Source organism: Notolepis coatsorum (genome assembly GCF_963971535.1).
Source record: "Notolepis coatsorum genome assembly, chromosome: 4".
In the NCBI taxonomy this organism is placed as follows: domain Eukaryota; kingdom Metazoa; phylum Chordata; class Actinopteri; order Aulopiformes; family Paralepididae; genus Notolepis; species Notolepis coatsorum.
The window spans coordinates 181,550,257-181,571,291 of NC_140168.1; the positions used below are offsets into that span (position 1 = coordinate 181,550,257).

Sequence of the window (21,035 nt, forward strand, 5' to 3'; positions counted from 1 at the left end):
GACAATGAGAATGACAGTGTTGGTTAAAAGACATACGATGGTCCCTTCCAACATGCCTAGACATGTCTAGACAGAGGTTAACAGGATAATGTTTCTCTTCTCACATGCTTATATTTAAGACGCCAAATATGTATAAAGACATAAGTAATCACAATGTACAGTATATAATACTGGATAACTACATTTAAAAGGAAAATGCTATTGAAGTGAACCAGGGTATCCTAAAAGGGTAGAATGTGTGTTGCAATGATGAATATGCTTTTGAATTAATAACAAGTATGGGATTATAATTGAATGTATTAAAGTAATGTAACTAATTGAACTGGATGATTATACAATGATGATACAATGATTATACAATGATGATACAATGATGATACAATGATTATACAATGATGATACAATGATGATACAATGATGATACAATGATGATGATGATTGATTGATTATTCTGTTGAATGAATAAACGTTGTTGAAATAGACAACCGGGAGGAACCAGAGTCAATAACATCGTGTCTGCACCTTCCTTTGTCAAATGATTAACTACAACCTGTTTCATAGGTTAAACATATATCTGCTATCAGGTGCCATATCCTGGTACCTGTAACATATTCATTCCATTCTAAACATAACGTTAGTTTACAAAACATGACCCGTCTATATAACGTTGAGGAACAAATTATATAGACAGGTAATGTTTTGAACAACTAACGTTACGTTTAGAATGGAATGCATCGGCAAAGATCCGTTAGCTCAAAGCTATTCCGGCCAGTTTATCAACTTCCTGTCATTTAGAAATATGATTTTATAGTGAAAATCATTACCAAAACGTCCGGAAAAACCTAACGGGAGCATTATAGACGGTCATACAAATGTACAAATGCTATAAGGTGGCAAGAAATGCACTATAAACAATACTTTGCGGCGTCGTTTCTTGCGCTAGCCTCTTGTTAGCCAGCATTAGCCTTAATAGCTTTGAGCTAAGGATCTTTGCCGATGCATAAAGTATTGTTTATAGTGCATTTCTTGCCACCTTATAGCATTTGTACATTTGTATGACCGTCTATAATGCTCCCGTTAGGTTTTTACGGATGTTTTGGTAATGATTTTCACTATAAAATCATATTTCTAAATGACAGGAAGTTGATAAACTGGCCGGAATAGCTTTGAGCTAACGGATCTTTGCCGATGCATTCCATTCTAAACGTAACGTTAGTTGTTCAAAACATTACCCGTCTATATAATTTGTTCCTCAACGTTATATAGACGGGTCATGTTTTGTAAACTAACGTTATGTTTAGAATGGAATGAATACATGGGTCGGGAAAGATAGTTAGCTCAAAGCTAATCCGGCCTGTTTAAACACTAGCTTCGGTTAGCTAATGCTGGCTGAGCAAGGAAACTAACAGTAAACGTTTTTACATGAAATACAGCCCAAAAACCCTGCTGACAAACGTTTGCTTATTAAATACATTCTATACTATAATAATACAAACGTTTCATTGCCTCTCTGTGACGACAAAGTTGTTTAAATAAGGGGAGAAAAGTAGCTAAAACCAATGTATTTGGATGGGACAGGAAGCCAGAACCCACCTCACCCCTGCCCACTTTGACAACCTAGGATGGCTTAGAGTAGACGACAGAGTACAGCAACTTGCAATGGGCCTGGTCTACAAGATACACTACGTTTCAAGTTTCTTCAAGTTTCTTTAATATTTGTCATACAGAAGTACAGAATACTTTTATACAAAATGCTTCTTACTGTTACGCTCCAGAGACTGTGCAAGACAAGATAAGTATGAAATAAAATAACATAGTAAAATTAGAAGTAAAAAATGAGGTCACAGTGTTCAGTTTAGACATATGTACAATGTTCGATGCAGAATAGACGTAGTTACCATACAATATACAATACTGTGCAGTGTACTAATATACAATACTATATAGTGCAAGGCAGAAATGGGACGAGGTGCAATTTAGGTACAATTCACAGTAGGTGTACGAGTTGTAGTGCAAATCCTTTATCAATAAATATAAAGTGTAAAGTGTGTTTGTGTGATCTAAAGTGTGGAGAGTGGGTGCTGCAGTGTGTTGTTTGTTTGAGTGAGTGTGTGCGTGTGGGTGTGTGTGCTGTGTGCATTTGATGGTTGTTGCATAGTGTTTATTGTTCGTTTAGCAGCCTGATGGCCTGGGGATAGAAGCTTCTTCTGAGTCTTTCTGTGCTCGCCTTAAGACTCCGGTATCGCTTGCCTGACCGCAGCAGTTCAAAGAGGCAGTTGTTCGGGTGGCTCGAGTCCTTAATAATTCTCTTAGCCTTCCCCTTGCACCGCTTGTTGTAAATGTTCTGGAGGGTGGGAAGCCCCCCTCCAATTGTGCGTTCGGCTGAACGTGTCACTCTTTGTAGTCTGCTACGGTCTTGTGCAGTGCTATTCCCAAACCAGGAGGTGATGTTGCCGGTCAGGATGCTCTCTATTGTACATGAGTAGAAGTTCCTAAGGATCTTCTGACTGACTTGGAACTTCCTTAGGCGCCTGAGGAAGTAGAGGCGTTGTCGTGCCTTCTTCACAACACTGTCAATGTGTGTGGTCCATGTCAAGTCCTCGGATATGTGGGCTCCGAGGTACTTGAAACTGTTCACTCTCTCAACCGGTGCCCCGTCGATGCTGAGGGGGCTGTAGTCCTTGACCCCCGATCTACTGAAGTCCACAATCATCTCTTTTGTTTTGCTGACGTTCAGGGAGAGGCAGTTCTCCTGACACCACTGTGACAGGTTCTCTACCTCTTCCAGGTAGGCCCTTTCGTCGTTGGCAGAGATCAGGCCCACCACTACTGTGTCATCAGCAAATTTGATGATGGTGTTGTTGTTCCGCTGTGCTACGCAGTCATGTGTGTACAGGGAGTAGAGGAGGGGGCTCAGAACACAGCCCTGGGGGGCCCCTATGTTGAGCGTGATGGATGAGGAGGTGCAGTTGCCGGCTCTTACCACCTGGGGTCTGCCCGTCAGGAAGTCCAAGACCCACTGGCAGAGGTCATAGTTCAAGCCCAGGTCCCTGAGCTTGGCTATGAGTTTGGAGGGGACTATGGTATTGAATGCTGAGCTGTAGTCGATGAACAGCATTCTCACATAGTTCCCCTGCCTCTTGTCCAGGTGTGATGCTGCTGTGTGCAGCACATGGGCTATGGCGTCCTCCGTGGACCTGTTGGGGCGATATGCAAATTGCAGAGGGTCCAGGTTGATGGGGAGGGAGGAACAGATGTAGCCCTTCACTAGCTTCTCAAAGCACTTCATGGCTATGGAGGTGAGGGCTACAGGGCGGTAGTCGTTGAGGCAAGCGGGCGTAGATTTTTTGGGTACAGGGATGATGGTGGACTTCTTCAGACAGGTGGGGATGACAGCCTGTTCCAAGGACAGGTTGAAGATGTCAGTGAATACCGGGGCCAGTTGGTCGGCACAGACTTTTAGGACGCGGCCGGGGATGCCGTCCGGTCCTGCTGCCTTCCTGATATTCACTTTTTTAAAGATCCGTCTCACCTCATGCTCTGTTACCCTGAACACTGAGTCTCCATCAGCAGACCCCCCCCCCCCCCCCATTGCCGTGGTTTGTAGGCTGGTGTTGTTATTCACAGCCTCAAACCTCGCATAGAAGGAATTGAGATCATTTGCTAAGGAGATGTCACTGTCACTGGCGACCAAGGTACCCATGTACATGTCAAAATACTTCCCAAAGGTCAGTGAATACCACGATCACAACACCAGAGGGAGCTCCACAAATCATGTAAAACCCAGATTCGGCTCAAACAAGGGACTAAACACGTTTCGCAATTATGCCACATCAATGTGGAACGCCCTGCCTAAAGCTGTAAAGGAATGTGAATCACTACCCACCTTCAAAAACACTCTCAAAAAACACCTACGTGAGACTGCAATTCGAAACTGGCCCCTACAAATGTCCTAACCTAGTTGTACAGTAAATGACCAAGTAAGGCTTTGTCAATATTCCATGTACAGTGTAAAATGTGTGTGTGTCCCCTACCCAACCCCCCCCGCCTGTACCCGCTCCGCAACTGTAAGTTACTTCCGGGGTAGGCCTGATTGGCCCCGACAGGCACGTGACGCGGCAAACTCAGGACGCGCAACGAGGCTGCTGAGAGCTGTCGCGCGGAAATAGGCTGTCTATTGCCATTCTCTAACACAAACTCTAACCTTAACCAGCTCCTTAACAGCGCCTAAACTTAACCGTTCTAACCTTAACCAACTCCAAAACAATGCCTAACCTTAACCTTAACCTTAACCATGCCTAACCTTAACCATAGAAAGAATATTGCCATTCTCTAAGACAAACTCTAACCTTAACCAGCTCCTTAACAGCGCCTAAACTTAACCGTTCTAACCTTAACCAACTCCGAAACAATGCCTAACCTTAACCTTAACCTTAACCATGCCTAACCTTAACCGGCGAAAGAATACATGTTAAAAAAAAATCACGTTAAAAAAAAAAAATTGATGGGATTCGAACTCGTCAACAACGGACCGCAGGATCGCTGCTCTGCCAGGTGAGCTGAAGCGCCGAATGAAAATCATGGCGGATTAGGGCGGTTCCATAATTCCGCAAGCTCTGCCACTCCGCTCCGCGGAGCGTGCCGCGCGGCAGAGAAAGTTGCGCGTCACGTGCCTGTCGGGGCCAATCAGGCCTACCCCGGAAGTAACTTACAGTTGCGGAACAGTTACAGGCACCCCCCCCCCCCCCCCACCTCCAATGTACAGCCCTCACCCAACCCACCCAACCCCACCCCACCCAACCAACCTCCTCCAATGTACAGTTTCTACGCCAAATGTATATACACTCCTTTTCTGGACACTTTTGTATCACAAACAGTACTGTATTTGCAAATCTGATACGTCATAAATGTATAGATGTAGCAGTACTGTCTATCTGTATGTCATGTATGTCATATATGTTATGAAGAATTGAAAATGGGGGACCCTGATGTAAACAAGACGAAAGTCTTTCTCTGGTCTGCATCCCCTTAACAATTGTATGTATTGAGCTGTACTGTACTGTACCCATTCTGCAATCTGTTAATAAACTTTTCAATCAATCAATCAATCAATCAAGTGCTATTGGCAACCATTCTGCAATCTGTTAATAAACTTTTCAATCAATCAATCAATCCGGAAGTCAGCCGGAAATGGCTACATTCAGATTGTGCAAGTGGAGAAATTTGATTGTTTACGCAGTTGTATTTGGTTGTATCCAAACGGCGTGCGCTTTTAAAGTGTAAAACGCAATATATAAGGGACAGCGATATCGTGTTTTCCACGCCATTGAAACTGTAATTTAGGTCTACAGGTTAGTAGATGTTATTAATAACAACCGCTTCCGGGGTGAAATGTCGTGAAGACAAGACACGGAAACCCATTCTCTCTCTTTTGCACCTGTACTAGCTATAGTATTTAACAGCTGGCGTAACAAGTCTTTCGGTGTGATTTTGAAAATACAATCCAACTCTCGTCTTTTAGGCAAACTGAAAAGATGCACCGCGCTTCTAACAAACGAAACCAACATGAGCAACTCTGTTTTAATGAATTTAATAAGGAAACTGGACAACTGTAACTGCTCAGGTATGTATTGTATTTTCTATACCAGTCTTATCGTTGACGCTATGGATTGATTGGGGGGTGTATCAGTTTACAAAATGGACCGTGGACCAGTTTCTGGTGGTGGGTGCTGTCCCACATGAATTGACTAGTTTAATGAGTCTGGGTCCAAGAGTAAGCCTGGGGTTTAAAGGTGTAATCTAATGATTTCCCCCCAAACAACATTGAGTGAGATATTGATAAAAGGATAGACTGCTGTGCCAACCAACCCCGAATTATTAATACATTTACATTATTCAACTAAACATGAATTATCATTTACATTATTCAACTAAACCTGAATTATTAATAAGCCTACATGTTGATGCTGGAAATGGTTTGTTTACATACATTTCTAATGGACGATTTCACTGGAATTATGTTGCTAGGGAACCGTTTGGACGTACGTTTATTTCCTATTTATTTACTTGCAACAGGACTTATGTTATAACATGCTTATTTTGCATCGTCATGTCAAACTTCCAGAATCTGTGCGCTTACAACCAAGTTTATGAATGACAGATTAGGTCCAGTTTGGGATCATATCAAATAAAAAGTGATTAAAATATAGGCTGCTCCCACATTCCTGTGCTGCATAATTGTCACTGATACTAAGTCATGCTTTAGTCTATAACATTGTTATGTCATGGGCGGCTGGGTGGCGCAGCGGACTAAGCGCTCGTCACCAACGCGAGAGACACTGGCATCGAATCCGGCTGTCAGCGTTGCCTCCGGCTTGGCCGGCCGTCATACTGGCTCAATTGGCAGAGTCAGCGGCAGGGAAGCCGGTGGGGTGGTATTCTGGTCGTTGTAAACAGCGACTCCTACAGGTCGGTCAGGGCGCCTGCACAGCGAGGGAGGGAGATAGTGAGGGTAGTGTGACCTCCCACACGTTACACCTCAACAATGAGAGTCCGCGCTGGCAGGTGAAAAGATGCTGCTGGCTGTCTCCTATGTCTCGGAGGAAGCATCTGATAGACTTCAGGGCTCCCTAGACCGACCAATGGGGGGCACATGCGAGCAACGACCAGGAAGGGGAGGGGGTAATTGGCATAACGACTAAAATTGGGATGGGAGAAAACCACAGAAAAACAGGAGAAAAAGTGGATAAAAAAAAATATTATGTCATCCCTTCAGACTATTATGGTTTGAAAAACCAGGGAGCTACGTGCTACTTGAACAGTGTGCTCCAAGTTCTCTTCATGACCAAGGACTTCAGAGAAGCTGTGGAAAGGTCGGCTAATGTACTAACTTATTAGCCTACTTAATAAATGTGACACTTACCTTCTCATCTAATATGCTGAACCAATCACGAAGGGGAAACTAATGTTGTTTTCCTTATTTTGCCGTAGACACTGTGGTCACGATTCATCGACCATTGATCCACACCTGACCAGGTTGTTTAAGGATTTGGAGAGAGGTACAGCTGACACACGTCACATCACAAAGAAACTGGGGATTGTACAAAGTAAGTGTATTGGCTTTTTGTTAGCAAACCAGGTAGTATCTTCAACACACACATCCAATGTGGCTCCAACAAATCCAAAACGAGATAGAATAGAAATACTTTAATCATCCAGAGGGAAATTTGGCACTACAAATCGCGCACAGTAAACATGTAGACAGAACAAAATCACGAATAAGAATTAAAAAAAAAATTGCCAAAGAATAACATAAGCATAAGAATAAGATAATAATAATAAAGTACGGTCCGGGATTCACATTTTGTATGTTATGTATATACAATTATACATTCTAGTATAAAATATACAGAAGTCTACAGTAAGTGTACAGTAAGTGTAATATTAAACACTTGTTTTAAAAGTCCAGGAAGATGGTAACTGTCACCCTGTGCTCAGTGATGCAGTGAGGCACAGTGATGCATTGTAAAGTCTGATGGCTGTTGGAATGAAGGACTTCCTGTGCCGTTCAGTGCTACATCTTGGGAGTGTTAGTCTATCACTGAATATGCTCCTCCTGTCAGCCCTGGGATCCAGGGTATAATGAAGAATAGATTTATTCTCCTTGCCTGTAGGCCTTCTCCTCACTTGTAGTAGCTAGTGATGGCGAGATGAAGCTTCATGAAGCATTGAGGCTTTCCATCCAATTGTACCACACATGTGTCGAAGCTTCATGGTGCATTTGCTCTACTGTGCCATCAAGTGGACAATAAATGTAGAACAGGCAGAGTGATGATGATGCCAATAAACAAATAATAATGTGTGTTTATCTAACAGAATGATGGCAGGGACAGAGGAGAAAGTGCTTAAGTTGTGTTACTACAACATTCTATAATTTAATATAGTGTGTTTTTCTAACAGAATGATGGCAGGGACAAGTGCTTGCTTCATTAATTTTTATTCAGAAAAAGCAACTCAAAATCGACATGCCATCCTGCATTTGGATCATACAGATGTGATCAGATTAGGCACAGCAATTTAGACATTACAGCAAGTTTATATGTAACGGAGATGATATCATATGGTCACCTTTTTTGAGTTGTGTTTAACTTTCTTCGATGCCCCGAGGGAGTTTAGAACCCGGGTCTGCCGTGACACGGGCGACAGGTGACAGCACAGACCGCTACACCAAGGTGAATTCACTCTTCATGACGTGTAAAGTGTGTCTTTTTAAGTGGAGTGAGTTTAACTCGCAGTACCGCTGCTCGCCAGTCACTTCACAACGCTTGAAGTCCATCGTGACTGACAGTGCCTCGCGCTACCATCTGTTATATATATATATGTTGGGATTATTAGGATACACATTTATTTGTCTTTCCCAGTACTCCACGGGATTCTCCAACGCAAAGAAACTCGTAATGAATTCCTATGTCGACACTTGTGTTGCGGGGATGTTCCGGGGAACATAGGGATGATCCCGTGTTGGAGACGCGTTGCGCACCAACCCCGAAGCCATTTCCTGAATCAGTGACGCGGAGTGGGGCTTCGGGGGCGGTACCCCCCGGAGTGGGGCTTCGGGGGCGGTACCCCCCGGACCGAGGCTTCGGACGTCATCAGTACGTCACCTGATACGCGCTTCGATACAGGCTCCACTTAAAAAAAGCTGGATTGCTCGACACAAGCTCCGGAGCCTCGCTTCAAACGTCACATCACTAGTAGTAGCCCCTTTCGTGACTGTATATGCACGCCTTGCTTTGAATACGCAGTCACTTGCTCAACGTTACTAGCCATGTTAATGTGCACCATGAAGCACTGGTTATTTACGAACGGTTCGTTCTAAATTTATCACATAGACATTTCAAATGTACTCACAGTTGCATGAGGGTTTCACACACAAAACCGGGGTGGTTTGAAAGCTCTGCGTTGCTAATAAACATTTAAAATCATTTTTATAAACTAGATAGCGTTGCGTCAAAATGGCTTCTTCCGCATTTTGACATGCCGGAGCGCTGTGATTGCTGGGCGCACCAGGCATGTGACAAAGCAGAAGAAGAGAAGAAGCCAATCACAGCGCTCCGGCATGTCAAAATGTGGAAGAAGACATTTTGACGCAACGCTACCTCAGTGATTTTTACTCGTTTATAAAAATTCTTTAAAATGTTTATTAGCAACGCCGAGCTTTCAAACCACCCCGGTTGTGTGTGAAACCCTTGTGCAACTGTGAGTACCTTTGAAATGTCTGTGATAAATTTAGAACGAACCGTTCGTAAATAACCAGTGCTTCATGGTGCACATTAACATGGCTAACGTCGAGCAAGTGACTGCATATTCAAAGCAATGCGTGCATAGTGCATACACAGTCACGAAAGGGGCTACACTTGTAGTAGTCTTCTCCTTGCTTGTAGTGGCCTTCTCCTAGCTTGTAGTGGCCTACTCCTCACTTGTAGTGGCCTTCTCCTTGCTTGTAGTGGCCTTCTCCTAGCTTGTAGTGGCCTACTCCTCACTTGTAGTGGCCTTCTCCTTGCTTGTAGTGGCCTTCTCCTCACTTGTAGTAGCCTTCTCCTAGCTTGTAGTGGCCTACTCCTCACTTGTAGTGGCCTTCTCCTTGCTTGTAGTGGCCTACTCCTCACTTGTAGTAGTCTTCTCCTTGCTTGTAGTGGCCTTCTCCTAGCTTGTAGTGGCCTACTCCTCACTTGTAGTGGCCTTCTCCTTGCTTGTAGTGGCCTTCTCCTCACTTGTAGTAGCCTTCTCCTTGCTTGTAGTGGCCTTCTCCTTGCTTGTAGTGGCCTTCTCCTTGCTTGTAGTGGCCTTCTCCTTGCTTGTAGTGGCCTTCTCCTTGCTTGTAGTGGCCTTCTCCTTGCTTGTAGTGGCCTTCTTGCTTGTAGTAGCCTTCTCCTTGCTTGTAGTGGCCTTCTCCTTGCTTGTAGTGGCCTTCTCCTCACTTGTAGTAGCCTTCTCCTTGCTTGTAGTAGCCTTCTCCTTGCTTCTAGTAGCCTTCTCCTTGCTTGTAGTGGCCTTCTCCTCACTTGTAGTGGCCTTCTCCTTGCTTGTAGTGGCCTTCTCCTTGCTCTTAGCTAGACATTTAATATTGCTGAAGTGGAAGCACGTCTGCCCACCTACACACAGCAGTTGGATTAAGGAGGTACGATAGGCTCTAACACTAGAAAAAACAAGGTTCTCACTTCTCATTGAAAGGAGCTCTATACGAATTTGAGAACCTGGAGACCCTTTATCACCCACGATAACAGTCCCTGATACTGGCAGAGGAGTGATGTGGGCCTGAGCTATATATATATTTGTTTATTTTCTTATTTGTTTTTGCTTTGTTTGTTCCTACTCTTGTGTTATTTGTAGGGCTGTCTTAAATACTTCGAAGCTTTGAAGCTTTGTTCGATGGGCATGGGATTCGAATATGAAAATAAAATTCGATTACCGGTATGTAAAAAAAAAAATATATATATGATTTTTTTATATTTTATTATTTAATACTCTGCCTCTCTTTTTGTTAACTACAACAAGCAATGCTGTTTGTTATTTAAGATGAGGTCGAACTCGGCACTGACAGATTTGTGTTCATTGTGCTGCTTTTATAAAGCCTCAAATGACGGCTTACAATATTTCATGGAAGCAAAGTGTTTAGTTTGTCTAAGATTTTAAAATGTTTCAACTTTACAGCACTGACAAAGTTGAACAAAGTGCTGTACAAGTCCCACAACATCCTTTTTTTTATTTTTTATTTTTTATATAATTTTATTGTTTAATTTATTTAAAAAATAATAATTTTTATTTCGAAGCTTCGAATTAAAATCGAATCTCGGCCCCGAAGCTTAGAATTCCAAAAAAAAATCGAAGGTCAGCCCTAGTTATTTGTTCATTTGTGTTTTTTTTGTGCTCAATGTTTTCTTTTTTCGTGTCTTGGGCAGGTGGGTGTTCTGGGATCGGGAGGGGGTGGGGGATCATGGGTGGGGAGGGCGTTTGAGCTGGGGCAGTGGGGGGTTGGTGGGATGGGGGGGCGGGAGTGTTGTGGGTGTTTATGGTTCATTTGCAGATTTATAGAAGGGGGGGAAAAAACTAAAACCCGGGCTGGCGAGGGTGGCAATAAGGGGACAGGGCCCCTCAGATAGATCCTCTCTTAGTAATATGTTTATGTTTATTTAGGATCCCCATTAGCTTTTGCACTTGACAAAAGCTATTCTTCCTGGGGTCCGGCACTTACAACAATACAACAATATTCAATACATTACATCATTATCAACATCAATTACATCATCAATTACATCATTATCAATCTCATCCTCAGTTAGGATTAGGGCTGGGCGATATGGCCAAAAACGTTATCGCAATAAAATTATAAAATTATTTTCATATAACTCGATATCGATAATTATCGTCGATATAATGTCTGTCAAGTTTAATTAACTTCTTATGCCCGGCGCCGATGGACGGGCTATTAATAGACTTGTTTTGCTGCTGCGAATGTCTCGAGTTGATGTCGTCATCAGTCCGCGCACGTTAGCAGTTAGCCAGAGCAAGCGGTGTATCCCATGACAATGTACTAAATATGACCCTAAAATACTCCGTTCCGCCCCAATACATTGCAACGACGTCCACCGCATACCCCACACTACTCTAACCGTGGCCTCAGAATTCACGCCACACACCCACTCGGCACGTAAACTATAAAATATCGCCGTGCAAGCTAATTATCCTAGCCAGCCTTGTTCCCAATGTACTAAATATCACCCTAAAATACTCTGTTCCGCCCCAATACATTGCAACGACGTCCACCGTATACCCCACACTACTATAACCGTGGCCTCAGAATTCACGCCACACACCCACTCGGCACGTAAACTATAAAATAGCGCCGTGCAAGCTAATTATCCTAGCCAGCCTTGTTTACTACTAGAGTCCTACCTCTCTACCCAGAGGTGCACCGCGGGTCTCCTTCGCTGTCGGCCATCTCCTTCACTGATTGGTTGTTAGTGCGTGTGCTCATATCCAAGCTTGGAAAATCGATATATCGAAACTTTGCGACCACGTTTCATGTTTATTTCGAGGAAATAATTTATCGCGATAGTTATCGCTATCGTTTTATCGCCCAGCTCTAGTTAGGATGATATTGTACAAGATATTTATTAGTAAAAAGTATTAAAATCAAATAATTAAAATCAAATAAATAGTGCTTCCTGAGCAGCACTCACTGCCATCAACATAAATACAATTAACAGTCAATTGGTTTTCACCGCTATGCCATAAGGGTTCAGTGCATGCTCGTTAGTAGATGGTATTTAAATTTTTTCTAAGTAGCTTGGCAATGAGTTCCATTCCATGATAGCTCTGTAAATCACAGAAGATTTTAGTAGATTTGTTCTGGTTTTAGGTGCCAGTAGATGGCCTGACGTAGCTTGTCTGGTCATATGGTCATGTTCTTTTCTTATGTAAACTATATAATCATAAGTATAGTAAAAATAGTATAGGGCCCCCAGATAGATCCTCTCTTAGTATAGGGCCCCCCAGATAGATCCTCTCTTAGTATAGGGCCCCCCATATAGATCCTCGCTTAGTATAGGGACCCCCAGATAGATCCTCTCTTTGTATAGGGCCCCCAGATAGATCCTCTCTTAGTATAGGGCCCCCAGATAGATCCTCTCTTAGGCCCAGTCCACACGATCACGGGTATTAATGACACAGTTTTTTATTTTTTTTTGTATTTTATTTTTTTTATTATTTTTTAAACAAACACATAAACAAACATGACAACACACGATAAGATATACAAGCATTAATTGTCAGAGCACATCCAATGAGATCACATTAGTTAATTGTCTTATATAAGATATACCCCTAATACCTGTTATCTAAAAACCTACACACATATGCTCCAGCTCGAACCCCCCCCTCCCGGACCCCACCTTGAGAAGTACCTCCACTATCCCTTGCACCTAACCAGACACTACCATTATAAGCTTTATAATGACACAGTTTTTTAAAGAATTATTCAAAAAAATTAAACTCTGTCCACACCTGGTTTAAACTCTGCACCGAGTGACGTCATATACATGTAGTACAATGCCAAAGCAGTAGGTGGCGATGTTGTTCAGACATGAAGGCCATTTCAACCAACCAGAGGGGTTTAGGGTTAATACCGGAAACTGACCTCACACAAACATCTCTCCTTGCTCACAGCCATTTAGCCAACGTAGCATTTATTTTTCAGCAAGAAAAGAAAGTGCAATAAAAGTGCAATAAACAAAAACGGATACCTTCACTGTGTGTTCTGCCTCTCATTTGTTGATGAAACAACCAACATCAACACAATTTACCACCAAGAGCGGATAGTTTAGTCTCACAAAAAGATCTCCGGTGTTGTTAGCTACATGCTAATGTGAATGGCATTCTCCATGTATAGTTAGCATCGAGGCTAGCATTGGCGATTTTTGTTAGCTTACATGCTAACGTAATAATGTGGTAACGTTAACGCTAGTAGAATGAATGGATGCAAACGTTATTTAACACATTGCAGAATGGGTACAATACGGCTCAATACAAACAATTGTTAACACAATGGGGACGAACAACGGATATCTCCGTGTTTCGATTCCACCCGTCGTGGACAGAAGCACAGATATATCCGTGGCAAGTTGTTATTGCTTTTATTCCATTTTAATAACCTATTCAAGGTCGCCGAGCGGCACTGCAGATTTACCCTACTCTTTGAATTCGAGAAGGTGCAATACCGGCCAGATCCTCTTAGGGGCGCTATTGCGATAATGCAGTGTGCCCTGTGGCTGGACTTTTTTTTTTAACTTTCAATGGAGTTTTATGTTAGCTCGATTCTGGATCTGCAGCCTGTAGCTTGGATTACGTTTTGCATTGCAGATTTCACTATGCAATAAGGGGATTTATCATCAGCCAATGGACATATCGATCTACCAGATGGCGATCGATAACGGGGAAATGCTCAGGGGGATCCCACCGGCCCACGGTAAGATCTTTTTCACGTAAAGTACATCCCGATCGGGTTCCCCGTGGAATTTTTTATTTTTTTATTATCTTTTCTCCTCTCCTTCTTTTTCCGATTTTTCTCCCATCCCACCCTTCCTGGTTGTTGCGCACTTTCCCCTACTGTTGGTCCGAGAGACCGGAGAATGTCGCATGCTTTCCTCCGACGCATGTGCAGCCAGCCGGCAGGCCAGCCTGGCCGCGCAGATTCTCACTGGGAGAGTGTAACGTGTGGGAGGCCGCACTACCTCTCTCCAGATCCTACCCTCGCTGAGCAGGCGCCCCGACCGAACTGTAGGGGTCGCTGTCCACAACGCCCAGGACCCACCCGCCAGCTTTCCCACCCTCTAATACTGCCAATTGTATTAGTGTGAACGGCCAGCCAAGCTGGTGACAACGCCGGGAGCTGGATTCGAACACGCGAATCCAGCATCTCCGGCGTTGGTGACGAACGCAATCTCTGCTATGCCACCTGACCGCCCCCGTGGAATTCTTAAAAAAATATTCCACCCAGTTATGTCCCATTATGGCTTCAATGTTTGAGGAATCATTTCAATCCCGCTCACTCCCTCCGACTCTTTACCAAGCCTCAATATCCCTGCTCTTAAAAAAAGATAAGGACCCGAAAGACTGTGGCTCATATCGTCCTATTTCTCTCCTCAACAATGAAGCAAAGATCTTGGCAAAGGTACTCGCTCGACGACTGGAATCTGTTATACCAAGTATTATCCATCCAGATCAGTCTGGTTTTGTGAAGGATAGAATGGCTTTTTTCAACCTGCGGCACCTTATGAATATAATTTATTCCCCCACCGAGTCTCCCGTTGCAGAGGTCGTTGTTGCGCTAGACGCAGAGAAGGCCTTTGACCGGGTTGAATGGGACTATTTATTCTATACTTTGCAGAAATTCGGTTTTGGCGAGAAATTTGTGTCCTGGGTCAAACTTTTATACTCTTCTCCAGTGGCATCAGTTCGAACAAATGATGTGACTTCGGAATATTTCCCCCTACATCGCGGCACAAGACAGGGTTGCCCTCTCTCTCCGCTATTATTTGCGTTAGCGATCGAGCCATTAGCTATTACCTTTCGCATGGACCGCCATTTCCAAGGCATCATTAGAGATGGACAGGAACAAAGAATCTCTCCAATAACTCATAGAATTGATTTTAAGGTCCTTTTCCTAACATATAAAGCTCTTAATGAGCAAGGCCCAAAATACATAGCAAATTCCCTAGTTAGTTATCTGCCCTCAAGAACGCTACGGTCATCCACTACAGGTTTACTAGACACGCCCAGAAACCAAAAGAGGATAGGAAGTATGGCATTTGCCAACTATGCCCCAAAACTATGGAACACACTACCAACACACATCAGAAACGCCAGCTCCATACACATTTTTAAAGGAAAATTAAAAACGTACCTATACAGTCTAGCTTACAAATAGTTATGGCTTGGAAAAACCTGATGGATCCATGAGGCTAGGATAAGCCTTGTGGACCCAACTTTTTAGATGAAGGAACGGGTACATACGCACACAATACACGACCACTGATGGATCCGTAAGGCTTGGAAAAGTCTTGTGGACCCAACTCTCTAGATGAGGGAACGGGTACATACGCACACAATACGCGGCCACTGATGGATCCGTAAGGCTTGGAAAAGTCTTGTGGACCCAACTCTCTAGATGAGGGAACGGGTACATACGCACACAATACACGGCCACTGATGGATCCATGGGACTTGGAAAAGTCCTGTGGACCCAACTCTGACCACTGATAAAAACGTAACTACACTAGCGTTATAAGAGCTAAACATTGCTACCTACCGTACAAGTGCATTGGTTTAGTGCACTTCCGGTTGCTACTGAGCGGACATGTTTGTGCGGACCTGTTCTCCCAAACTGGTAAGCAAATGACTGTTTTCATTTTTACGTTATTTTCATTTTTACGTTATTATTATTATTATTATTATTATTATTTTTTTTTTAAACATTGATCTTAACTGATCACTGACTTTATTGCTTTTATCGTTATATATGCCTATATTTGTGTACAGCACTTTGAGCTACATGACATGTATGAAAGGTGCTTTATAAATACTTACTTACTTACTTACTTACTATATGTGGACGATGTCCTGCTGTATATCGCGGATCCAGTGGCCACACTTCCACGTGTCCTTCACATACTACACGAGTTTGGTGTCTTTTCTGGTTATAAATTAAATTTAAACAAGAGTGAACTTTTCCCCATAAACTCATTGGCTAGAAATCTGAAAATGAACACATTACCGAAATTTCTGTATTTATTTCAAAATATTCCAACCTTCATTCCAAAGTCATTTTTCAAAGCCCTGGAATAAACGCCCAGTCCGAATAAATAAAACGGCCCTCCAGAAGCCTAAATCGCAGGGAGGCTTTGCACTACCCAATTTCTTGGCCTACTATTGGGCTGCAAATATTCACAGCATTCTCTATTGGAGTCATTCCCATTACGGACTCTGTCAGTGGGTGCCGGCATGGGTGGACATGGAAAGGGCATCTTGTTCTAGAACATCTTTGCAATCCTTAGTTTGCTCTTCGCTCCCAGTCACAACCGCCCAGTACACCAACAACCCCTTAGTACAACACTCCCTCCGGATCTGGACCCAGTTCAGAAAACACTTTGGTCTCCACGCCATGTCACCATCGTCACCTGTCCACAAAAATGTCCTTTTCCCTCCCTCTATGGTGGATGAAGCCTTCAGCAACTGGTTTAAGAATGGCATTCTGAGCATTTATGATTTGTACCAAGACAGTTAATTTATGTCTTTCACACAATTGTCCCTAAAGTTTAACTTACCAAAAACAAATTTTTTCAGATATCTACAGATACGTGATTTTGTTAACAACAAATTTGCTCAGTTCCCCCATATACCTCCAAAAACTGTGATCGACCGCATCTTGGAGGTGAAGGTTGCAATCAAAGGCTCAATATCTAAACTATATAACATCATATCCCTATCCCTACCCTCTTCAGTATTGGCTATAAGACAAAACTGGGAGTCCGATCTAAATCATCAATTTACAGACAAAGAATGGGAAAATGCTCTTGCCCGAATACACTCTTCTTTAATATGTGCCCGCCATTCACTGATACAGTTCAAGCTGCTCCACCGTCTATATTGGTCAAAGACTAGACTTGCGAAGATAAACCCTGGCATGGATCCCACATGCGACCGGTGCCACCAAGCCCCTGGCTCACTTATCCATATGTTTTGGCATTGTCCAGCACTGGCCCCTTTCTGAACTTCCATTTTTAAATCTTATTCAGACATATTTTTTATGAATGTTGACCCATGCCCTCTTATTGCATTATTTGGTCTGACACCGGAGAACGCTGCAATATCTATTGGGCAATCCAATGCCATGGCCTTTGCCTCACTCATTGCCAGACGCCTCATCCTATTCAACTGGAAGGCAGCCACTCCCCCCTCACATTTACACTGGATGAGGGATGTTATGTCTCTTATACATATAGAGAAAATCAGATTTACAACACAAGGCCACACAGATACCTTCCACAAAACATGGCAGCCCTTCCTATCTCATTTCAAAACCCATATGACTCCTTCCAAACTTTGGACCCCATGACCCCTCTCCTTCCCCCATCTACCTTCCTGACACTGCTAGCCCACGTATGGCTGGGGAGATGGCATTGTGGTGGTCTGCTAAGGGTGTTAAATTTACTTTCCATTTGATTTGTTTTACCATCTGGAAATTACGCTACTAAAATGGAGAGTATTACTTATATTATATATTACATTACTGTCTTTCCTATTTATATTTTTTCTTGTTTTCTTTCAATTTTACCTAATTTCTTTTTGCGTAGTTTTGTCTGTCACATCTGTATTTATGTTTAATTATTTAAATTTTCTTTTATTTTTATTTTTTATTTTACATGTATGTTTGTCGTCGCCCTCACTGGGTGGGATGGGGTGGGATTAGGGGATAGGAATGGGGAAGGAAATGGAAGTTAATTTGGATAACTGAAATGTATAAATCTGCATAAATTCTTCCAATAAAAAAAGATAAACCTAAAAAAAAAAGTACATCCTGATCGGGCCTTGTTTTGATAGCCATCCATCCGATCGGCCTATGTGGCTAGTTAGACGAACACGGTTATTGGTACAATAATAAGAAACAACGTCCCCCGCCCCCCCCCCTTTCATGCATACATGCTTGAGGATCGTGCCGATCATATGCAGTTTGAGTTTTAACTGTAGCATCTGTAAAACGGAAATGCCATTGGATATAACGTTAGCAGCTATTAGCCCTATATCTAGCCTTCCAGAAAATATACTAGACCAAATCCCGTATAACACTTATATTCACGGCGCTATAAAATGAGAACGTATTGATGACGTTTTTTTTTCTTTAAGCCATTTTTAAGGGACGGTTTATGGACTCAATTGACAATGAGAATGGACAGATAGCAATACTATAAAGTATAGATTTAGCTCTACAAACAGCCCTGACGTCTGTTTACATTTCCCGGTCCTCTTGAGATTAATTAGACTCATCCCAGTGGCCGCCAATGTAGTCTCATCCCAGTGGCCGCCAATGCAGTCTGGACTGGGTTCCTTATAACAATAACTTGACAACACATGAGTTTAGTTTAGCCGCAGCTACAGGTTTACTCTGAGCATCAGGTCAGGAATGCGACAACAGACATCATCAGTCGATCACAACACTCTTCAACACAGACGATACGTTTCGAACAAAAGTTTGTTACAATCATTTTCATATAACGCTACTTGGGACAGCTCTGCTGTAAACACTGGAAATAACCTCGGTTTCTATGCCCACACGCAACCACTGCAACCGGGATGCGTGCAAAACTTCACCCTGGACTCTGGTTTTCAAAGACTGCGGTTGCAGTGTAGCAAAACCCCAGTTGTGTGTGGGTGAACAGTGCAACTGCGCACATACAATCACGGTTACATTAAACCCAGCGCTCGTGTAGACAGCCCCTTAGTATAGGGCCCCCCAGATAGATCCTCTCTTAGTATAGGGCCCCCCAGATAGATCCTCTCTTAGTATAGGGCCCCCCAGATAGATCCTCTCTTAGTATAGGGCCCCCCAGATAGATCCTCTCTTAGTATAGGGCCCCCCAGATAGATCTTCTCTTAGTATAGGGCCCCCCAGATAGATTTTCTTAGTATAGGGCCCCCCAGATGGATCCTCTCTTAGTATAGGGTAGGGCTGAGCCCAAATGTTCTGACCTTCCTTCGCTACGTTGGCATTCGAATTCTAAATCAACATTTGAATTTTTAATAAAAAAATAGTTTCTCTTAGTATAGGGCCCCCCAGATAGATTCTCTCTTAGTATAGGGCCCCCAGATAGATTTTCTCTTAGTATAGGGCCCCCCAGATAGATTCTCTCTTAGTATAGGGTAGGGCTGAGCCCAAATGTTCTGACCTTCCTTCGCTACGTTGGCATTCGAATTCTAAATCAACATTTGAATTTTTAATAAAAAAATAGTTTCTCTTAGTATAGGGCCCCCCAGATAGATTCTCTCTTAGTATAGGGCCCCCAGATAGATTTTCTCTTAGTATAGGGCCCCCCAGATAGATCCTCTCTTAGTATAGGGCCCCCAGATAGATCCTCTCTTAGTATAGGGCCCCCAGATAGATCCTCTCTTAGTATAGGGCCCCCCAGATAGATCCTCTCTTAGTATAGGGCCCCCAGATAGATCCTCTCTTAGTATAGGGCCCCCAGATAGATCCTCTCTTAGTATAGGGCCCCCAGATAGATCCTCTCTTAGTATAGGGTAGGGCTGAGCCCAAATGTTCTGACCTTCCTTCGCTACGTTGGCATTCGAATTCTAAATCAACATTTGAATTTTTAATAAAAAAATAGTTTCTCTTAGTATAGGGCCCCCCAGATAGATTCTCTCTTAGTATAGGGCCCCCAGATAGATTTTCTCTTAGTATAGGCCCCCCAGATAGATTATCTCTTAGTATAGGGCCCCCAGATAGATTATCTCTTAGTATAGGGCCCCCAAAAGGCAAGGGACACCTCTGAATAACCCTCCTGTTATTCACTCTGCCACCAGTTAATGAAGAACGCGATGCTGCTGAGTACTTTGAGCGGATCCTGAACCTGCTCAGCCCTGAGGCGTCACAGGTAGGCTGCCCGACAGGGAGAGAGAAACAAAACACCAGGAGAAATTAGATGTATTAAGAAATGATTGTTGAGCCATTTCCTCATCTTTTGTTTTGAGATATTCAAGGGTCGATTGAGACACAGGACCACATGCCTTGGATGTCGCAAACAGAGTGACACGGAGGATCCTTTTTGGACACTGCCCCTCACAATGGAGCATCACTGTCGCAATGCCAACAGTCTGGTTGGTACAGTACTTGAACTAATTGGAAATGTGTCCTCTTAACAGGTGGGGTACCGCCGTCGGGCCGACGTGCCCGTGGGTGGAATGCACAAAGTCACGGCACTTTGCAAGCGTCTAGCGGCTACCATTCGAAAGATCTATTTGTTGGCGTTTGAACGCCACCTCACTCGACCAAATCCGTGCCTCGGTTCTCGAGTTACATGACGATATGTTAGGCGAGCGTCTTTTTACGCACCGGGCGTCAGATGACCACCCCGGACTCCCGACACTCCAGAACTGCCAATCATCCGCTAATTGCGAAAATTATTGGTCAGCGTTGTAGCCAATGAGTGTACCTTTCCAACAATACCCCACGTGGGGGGTGCGAATACCCCACGGGGGGTGCGAATAATGGATCTAGGTGAAAGTTGACAAGCAAAAACCAGAAGTGAATCACACTTCAGAATGAATGGATGTGGAAATGGATTTTGGATTTTTGTCGCCGGTTATATACTACCGGTATATATACTAATACTCGGACGTCTCTCAAAGACCCATTTCTGAACGGATTTTTATAAAATGTTGACCTGTACTACATAAGACTTCAGGCTATGGAGCTTATA

At 43.3% G+C, this 21,035-nt stretch overlaps 1 protein-coding gene across 2 annotated transcripts in view; it reads left to right on the top strand.

The window, feature by feature from the left end:
- The first annotated feature begins 5,221 nt into the window (after positions 1-5,221).
- LOC311227762 (ubiquitin carboxyl-terminal hydrolase 47-like) overlaps positions 5,222-21,035 on the top strand; it is a 29,318-nt gene continuing 13,504 nt past the window's right edge. Inside the window, exons 1-6 of one of the 2 annotated variants that reach the window (XM_084313545.1) lie at positions 5,222-5,351; positions 5,522-5,623; positions 6,776-6,872; positions 6,991-7,106; positions 20,140-20,210; positions 20,308-20,433. In XM_084313545.1, the coding sequence (XP_084169671.1) occupies positions 5,566-5,623; positions 6,776-6,872; positions 6,991-7,106; positions 20,140-20,210; positions 20,308-20,433 (468 nt within the window). In that variant the 5' untranslated portion in view covers positions 5,222-5,351; positions 5,522-5,565. Of the gene's footprint in view, positions 5,352-5,497; positions 5,624-6,775; positions 6,873-6,990; positions 7,107-20,139; positions 20,211-20,307; positions 20,434-21,035 lie in introns of those variants that run through there. The other variant, XM_084313546.1, reaches the window with a different exon arrangement.